The sequence below is a fragment of the Bos javanicus genome, chromosome 3 (genome assembly GCF_032452875.1).
Source record: "Bos javanicus breed banteng chromosome 3, ARS-OSU_banteng_1.0, whole genome shotgun sequence".
Lineage (NCBI taxonomy): Eukaryota > Metazoa > Chordata > Mammalia > Artiodactyla > Bovidae > Bos > Bos javanicus.
This window is the reverse complement of record NC_083870.1, coordinates 108,439,217-108,446,774: the sequence shown is the minus strand read 5'-3', so window position 1 is coordinate 108,446,774 and position 7,558 is coordinate 108,439,217. Positions and strand designations below refer to the sequence as shown.

Genomic DNA, 7,558 nt, shown 5'->3' with positions numbered 1-7,558 from the left:
GGGGGGAGGAGGAGGTGGCAGCCTGGCGGCCTCCCCATCACCAGGGGAGTTTCAAAGAATCCTAGGGTTCCAGTGAACAGTGTCATGCTTTACCATTACAGACCCCCTGATCATTCCAGAAGCCCTACTTGGGACTTCCTGTTGGAAGAAATGCAAACATATTGCCTTATGAAGGGTTGCATGTATGCGTGCTAAGTCACTTCAGTTGTGTCTGACTCTTTTTGTGACCCCATGGACTGTAGCTTGCCAGGCTCCTGTATCCGTGGGATTCTCCAGGCAAGAACACTGGAGTGGGTTGCCATTTCCTCCTCCAGGGGATCTTTCTGACCCACGGATCGATCCCGTGTCTCTTACATCTCCTGCATTGGTTTGTGGATTCTTTCCCAGTAGTGCCACCTGGGAAGGCCCTATGAAGGGTTAAGTCATTTATGTGGAGGGCTAGCTCTTGGGGAGGGTGTGACAGGACATCACCCCGGCATCATTTATTCACAGTATCGGATGTACACTTTAGCTTGTCCAAAACCGAGCTCCCTCCTCATCCCTTACCCACCTGGCTCCCCTCCCTTTAAGTGGTCCTTCTCAGGGAATGGCACCTCGGAGTGCTGCCTCCTCAGGGAAGCCATCCAGTACTCACCCCTACGGGTGCCCCAGTCACACCGCCCTATCTCTTAAATGTGTCTCTCGCTGAGAGATCACAGACAAACATTTTCTGGGGGAGTAGTGGTGTAAAACCCTCCCACGCAAGTTTAATGTTTAAGCAATTGTCACTGACAGGCACAGACAAGTTTTTATTTCTTTGTCCTGCATATAGATCCCAAGAAATATAAAAACATCTCCAGAATTAGTCAAAGGAACCCTTCTCCCCACCCCCAACCAGCCCTTCCCTCCCTGGGTGGGCTCAGATGTGGGTGCTGGGAGCAGGTTGCAGGCCACCTCTCTCTATCCACTGAATAATTATGTTCCATATAAAAATAGATCTGCAGAGGGCTCCCAGGGAGCCGTCAGCCCACAACACACTGGCAACCTGTGCGGGGCTGAGGCCTGGGACCCATCAGGATGCTGGGACCTCACTCCTCACAGGAAGGGAGGTCTACCCTGGACACCGAAGTCCTGCCAACACAGCCAGGGGACTCTGTAGAACAGCTGGTGGTGGGGGGACACCCTGGCCCCCAGAGCATGACTGATGCAGCTGTAGACGGGGCGAGGCTCCCTCCACCAAGACGGGGTGCTGGTGTGTCCTTTCCAGGCTCTCCTGGGGGCAGTGGGGGCAGAGTCTGGACGGCACTGGCAAGGGACCCTCCAGCACTGTCAAAGGTAGAAGCAGTGTCTCAGCCTCTCCTGGCACCCCCAGGACACTGAGCCGAGCCAGGTGCTCAGGAGATGGAGAGCGGGGCTGGGAGACTCCTGCCCTGCTTGGCAGGATGAGGCTAAAGGCACTGTTGGGAGGCCCCACCCCCACCACGGAGCACTCCCAGGGATGTGCTGCCTCCTCCTCCCTCCAGGATCCTCTGCAGGCCCCTCTGCTTGGATTCCTTTTGTCCTAGGCCCTCCATCAACCCTAAGAGTCCTCCCCCAGCTCCTCCAAGGTCCCATTCAATGGATGTATCAGACTCAGCCAGGGAACTTTCCCAGACACCCCTCCATTTACACACATCCAGAGTGCCCATCTGCCCCTCTGGCCCACCAGCCCTCAGGCCCCAAGGTCTGCCAGTAAGGGATGTGTACTACTTCCTGGAGCCTGAGCTCATCTCCCTGCCTCGTCTGGCCCCTCCAAGGGCCGGCTGTGTCTCCTTCACCCCTTCCTGTAGCCCTTGAACCCTTCCCACCCCATCCCATCCTACCCACACACAGCCACACCCCAGAGCAGGTGTATGTCACGGGTGACCCTCTCCAGGGCCAGTTGCCTGCCTTCTGTCCTACGAAAGCCCTGGCCTCATGATCACTCCCACCTCCAGGAAGCCCTCCTGGATGAGGAGCTCTGCAGTCAGCTCAGCGCAACCACTCCTGCCAAAGCCCTGCAGAAGAGGACCCAGAGGGGAGAGGCATTTCATGAGGGCTGGATGGTACAGGGGCTGAAGCTGGCAAAAGAGGGGTCACCTCAGAGTACCCCTGGGCTGCCTCTAGGAAGAGTGTTGGTGAAACACAGAGGACCAAGGACTCCCCGGAGCCACACTCTGGATCAGGAGTTGGGCCCATGGGCGCAAGCCCAGCTCTGGCCCCAACTCCTCACTGAGCCTTGGTTTTCCTGCCTGTATGGTAAGGACTGAACTGGCCCGTTAGAGAAGCTCCTTCTCTGAGAGTCACTATCCCCAGGGCTGGGAGCAAAGCTCTTGGAGTCCCGGGCAGAAAACCCCTATCCTCATGTTCCTCCCAAATGTCCTGGCCAGTGAGTTTATAAAAGGAATGCAAAGTAGTAGGGGACACCTAATGGAACCTCAGAAGAGCACCGGGACCCTCACCCAGAATGGTCGCCTCAGGGGTGGGGGAAGCAGAAATCAGCTCCTGAGTCTGGGGTCTCAGGGTCCAGCCCCTGAGCTCAGCACCACTTCTGCCTGCCTGGGTCTCAGGACCAGGGTCCAGACACAGCCCAGCTGGACCACAGGGAGCTGAGGAGCCATGGCCCACAAGGACGGGTGGTCCCTGCTAGGTCCCAGAGCAGCCCATCCCTTGGGGACCCATGGTGCCCACTGGTCTGAGGGCACCCTTTGGGGTGGGCCCCAGACTCCAGTGGGTGCAGAAGACAGAAGGGCCTGAATCAGGCCATTTAAAGCTACGTCTTCCTCCCTGCCCCTGCCCACCTTAGTCTCTGTGACCCTGTATTTCCTTCCACTGTTACCTCAGGGGTCCTCCCCAGGAGTTGAACCTTTTTTCTAGGTGGGGACTGAGTCGGCCAAGGTGCTCAGACCAGGGGGAGTGAGGGGACCAGGCAGGGAAGTGGGAAAGACTGCGGCTCCATGTAAGCTCTGGGCTCTCCCTTCTGCACAGGTGGAACACAGCCAGCAGGGGTCCTGGGTGGGGCTGGGGGCTGGAGGCCCCCCTGGGATCCTGGCCGGAAGAGTGGGGCTGCTCACACCTGCACCCCCCGGCCCTGCAGCTGGAGCACCCGGGCCCGCAGGGCGCTGATCCCGCTGAGGAGGTCCTCCCGGTGTTCCGCCGATGAGATGCCCAGGCTCACCAGGTCCCTGGGAAGAAGGCTGGTCAGATCTAGCTGGCTCATCCCCACCGTCTTCTCTCCCTTCCACTCCACCCCGCCAGGAAACAACCCAGAATGAGGACAAGCTGGGCCTCCCATGCAGGCAGGGGCAGGGCCCCCCGGCTCCTCAGACTCACTGGGCAGTCATGGCGGCCACGGCCTCCAGGCTCCCATAGCCCGCAGCAGCGAAGCTGTCTTTGTAGCGGCCCAGGTCCAGGGCCTCCAGCCACGCGCCCACAGAGCCGAAGGAGGGGAAGGTGGAGAAGGCACGGTCCTCCAGGGGCGTGGGAGGCCTGGGGGCGGGGGGGTGGAGGAGCTGTGGTCAGTCGACAGTAGAGACCTGGGGCTCAGACCCAGTTGCTCTCCTGAGGAGCGACCATCTGAAAAAGGACAGGCGACATCATCTGAGAAGATAACGGACGGGTCATCTGAGGACACGCTATCTGAGAAGATGACCAAGTCCCAGGGCAGGCCTGGGTTCCAGGTGTTCTCAGAGCCAGGCGGGGGTTCACGACACCAGGGCAGGTGAAGAGGCTGTACAGGAGCCAGCTAAAGGCGCCGGGAGGGTCTGGAACGGTCTGGGGTAGGATATACGCAGGTGAGCTGGGGAGGTGACTTGTATTATCCGAACTGCAGATTTGTTAGGACTATCACCACATTTACTTACGTGGTCACTGGACCCGGGATACGTGGGGCAAAACCCAGGACAAGCAGAAATGACTGAGATGAAAAGCTGTATGTGCCTAAGGCGGGTGGGGTATTAGATCTGCCTGGGGCACCTGAGCGAGCAGTCATATCTGCACGGGTGGGGTAGGACAGGTGTGTGGTACATGGGTGGGAGGGCATGCATGGACAGGTGAGGGTTCGGCTGTATCGGTACAGTTGGGAAGGCACCTGGCACAGGTGAGGTGGCGCCATACCTGGCACAGGTGGTGTCGGCACACCTCGGGGGCTCTGGGTCCTGCATCATCTTGCTCAGGAGGCCGTGGATCTGGGAGAACCTGGGCCGCTCACCCGGGTCCTTCTGCCAGCAGTCAAGCATCAGTCGGTGCAGCGGGGAGGGGCAGTTCCTGGGCGGCGGCAGCCGGAAGCCATCCTCCACAGCCTTGATCACCTAGGCCGTGGCGGGAGAGGGGAGTGGTGGGCAGACAGGAGATTTTAGGTCCCCCAGTACACACACTTACCCCATCCCCAGGAAGACTCAAATGGTGGCCCGGCAGGGACTGGAAACAACAGACAGTGAAGAGGGGCCTGGGGCTAAGAGGTCAAGGGTTCATGGGCTGAGGTCAGGGAGCTGGGGCCTGAGGTCAGAGGGCAACAGGATCGGAAAGCAAGGCACTGGAGCCACCACAGTCACTCACATCTTGGCCAGACATGTCCCAGTAGGGCCGCTCCCCGAAGGCCATCACCTCCCACATGACGACACCGAAGCTCCACACGTCGCTGGCGGAGCTGAAGTGACCAAACTGAAGCGTCTCGGGGGCGGCCCACAGCGCGGGGCTCCGGCCACTCTGCGGGCAGGCGGGCCGGCCACTCAGGGGCAGGAGGGGCCAGAGTTGCAGCCAGCGTTCCCCACCCACAGAGCACCACGGGATCCTACCCCACCTGCCATGCCCGCAGCTGCTCATCTAAGGGAGAACCCACAAGGGGACCGCAGGCGAGGCCCATGCTGGCACGGACAGCTGGAGGGAGGGGCGGGAGTCAGGGAGAAGGGGGATGCGGGGAAGGGCTCCCTCACCATGGTGGTGTAGACCGCCTCTGCTCGGTCCCGGGGGCCCCGGCCGAAGCCAGAGATCTTGCAGACAAGCTCGCTGCTGACCAGCACCCGGCGTGCAGCCAGGCCCCGGTGGACGTAGCCCATTTCCGACAGGTACTTCATGGCCGACGCCAGGCCGGGCAGCAGCCCCATCAGCTGTGCGGCCACCAGCTGGCCCTCATGCCGCTGGGAGGGAGGAGGAGATGGAGGCCCGGCTGCACCCTCGCTTCCCTGGTGCTTTGTGACCCCAGGGAAGTCATGGCCTTCTCTGGGCTTCAGTTGGCCATGTCACCTGCCAGATCAGCCTGGCCAGAGGGCATCTCTACAAAGGATGAGGCCAACCCCAAGTCCCACCAAAGGGAAAAGTGAGGGATCAAGAGAACCTCGGTCATCGGCACCCCCTGGGGCCCAGACCACTCACCCTGAGGAAGCCATCCAGGGCCCCATGGCTCATGTATTCGGTGACAATCATCAGGGTGCTTCCTGTGCTCAGGGAGGGGGACATATATGCTCAGGCGCCTGCTGCCCTCTGTGAGCACATGTGATCCCCACTCCCTGCCCCATGCCAAGGTGGCCAGGACCGAGGGCCCAGCTCCCTGAGTCTCGCCCCCCTCCTGCCTGCCCTCTTCTGCTGAACAGCAGGAGAGGTGGCGCCTGAGGGGGACAAAGGCCAAGGTGAGGATGTGCAGCAAGTTAGCTGGGGGAAATCACCAGGGATGCACTCCCCGAGTGTCACCACACATCCAGAGATCACGCAGGGTCAGAGGCCACTTGAGTCAGTGATGGAGAGCTGAGCTCCTCTCCCCATGCTGGGCCACGTCGGGGCGCCCTCCCAAGACTGAGCAGAGAGGGCCTGGGGGCATGGCGCACCCCACTTCCCACACCATGGACTCCTCCCCCACTCCCCCACCCACCCACGCTGGTGGAGCACCGGCCCTACCTCGGGTGACCACACCCTCCAGTCGCACCACGTGGCTGTGGTCAAACTGGCCCAGGGTGAGGGCCTCGGCCAGGAAGCTGAGCCTCTGCGAGTCGGAGCAGCCCTCCCTCAGTGTGTGCACGGCCACGGGGAGCTCCTGGCGGCCCGGGAGCTGCAGGCAGCCGCGGCACAGCTCCCCAAACCGCCCTGGGGGAGAACAGCACCTCAGACACCCCCCGGAGGCCGCGGCCTTGGCCAACCCGGGCAGGGTGAGCAGATTCCGGCTCAAGGGCCCTTTCTGGCCTGGGACTCGGGGCATCTGAGTTCAAATCCTGGTGAACTGAGTACTGACCATCTGCTCTGCCCCTCTTATGGCTTCAGTTTTCTCCTCTGTGAAATGCGGAGTCCTCCCTGCCTCCCCCGGTGGGAAACTTCAAAGCCTCAAAGCGAGGACTATGCACGTGCCAGCACATCAAAGGCGTGCTGCGCCACGACATCTATTCCACCACGCTGCCCCTTTCTGGCCTCTGCCCAGCGAGTCTGCCAACAGTGCTGGGGTAGAGCGTTGGGCTCCTGGTGAAAGCGCTGCTTTCTCAGCACAGGGCGGGAGGGCTTGCAGACACAAAGCAAGGAAGCCAGGGCGCTGATCATGAGAGAGCACACACTCGCTAGGAGCCAGGCCCTGGGCTGCGCTGGGACGCTCCCACAGCAGCTCTGAGACAGATATCACGCCCATTTAACAGATGAGAAGCTGAGGCTCGGAGCAGAAGACGGACGAGCCCCTGGTCAGTGGCAGAGCCAGGGCTAGAACTCAGGTATGCCTGGACCCCAATCTTGCAAACGCCCCTCCCCATCGGGCCTTGAAAGCCTGGGACCAAACTTCTGCCAGTGGCAGTCTGCAGAACCATCTCTGAAAGAGCCTGAAAGGAGAGAGTTCTGACCTTGGGGGCAGGTAAAGGGTAAGAAGGCAGGCTCACAGATTCACCTCCCTCCCTGGACCCTGGTGGGCAGAGGCCCAGCTTGATGTGGAGGTGGGGGCTTCCTGGACAGCGTGGGGACTGGATGAAGGCCAGGCCTGCAGAGATGGGGGTGGGACTTGGGGTGGAGGCAGGCTAAAAGGATAGAGGTGGGGTGGGGTGGAGGAGGGGCTTCCAGGGAGGGCTGGCAGTGGGTAGAGGAAGGGCTTCCCCATAGACAAGGCTTCCCCGGGTGCCCAGTTTGCCTGTTCCAAGGCTCTTCTCCAGCGTGACGCTTTTCGCATCCAGCTCCTTGGCAAACAGATGCACGGCTTGCAGCGGGTCCCCACAGCTCTGGGGATCCACGAACGTGCGGCGAGTTGGGACTTTGACTGGCAATGAGGAGAAAGAGACAGGAGTGAGGAAAAGGGCCTCGGTGGTTGGAGCAGTGGGGTAGGAAAGGGGAGGTATGCAAGGGCTGAGCGCCAAAGAATTGATGCTTTTGAACTGTGGTGTTGGAGGAGACTCTTGAGAGTCCCTTGGACTGCAAGGAGATCCAACCATTCTATCCTAAAGGAGATCAGTCCTGAATATTCATTGGAAGGACTGATGCTGAAGCTGAAACTCCAATAAATACTTTGGCCACCTGATGCAAAAAACTGACTCATTAAAAGACCCTGATGCTGGGAAAGATTGAAGGCAGGAGGAGAAGGGGACGACAGAGGATGAGATGG

At 60.4% G+C, this 7,558-nt stretch overlaps 1 protein-coding gene across 1 annotated transcript in view; it reads right to left on the bottom strand.

Moving 5' to 3' along the window:
* Positions 1–768: 768 nt before the first annotated feature.
* The window catches only part of EPHA10 (EPH receptor A10), a 42,969-nt gene continuing 36,179 nt past the window's right edge, over positions 769–7,558 (bottom strand). Inside the window, exons 10-17 of the mRNA XM_061412464.1 lie at positions 7,091–7,216; positions 5,890–6,075; positions 5,371–5,432; positions 4,932–5,135; positions 4,555–4,704; positions 4,114–4,307; positions 3,331–3,486; positions 769–3,182 (exon numbers count right to left, since the gene is read on the bottom strand). Of these exons, the coding sequence (XP_061268448.1) occupies positions 3,068–3,182; positions 3,331–3,486; positions 4,114–4,307; positions 4,555–4,704; positions 4,932–5,135; positions 5,371–5,432; positions 5,890–6,075; positions 7,091–7,216 (1,193 nt within the window). The 3' untranslated portion in view covers positions 769–3,067. The remainder of the gene's footprint in view (positions 3,183–3,330; positions 3,487–4,113; positions 4,308–4,554; positions 4,705–4,931; positions 5,136–5,370; positions 5,433–5,889; positions 6,076–7,090; positions 7,217–7,558) is intronic.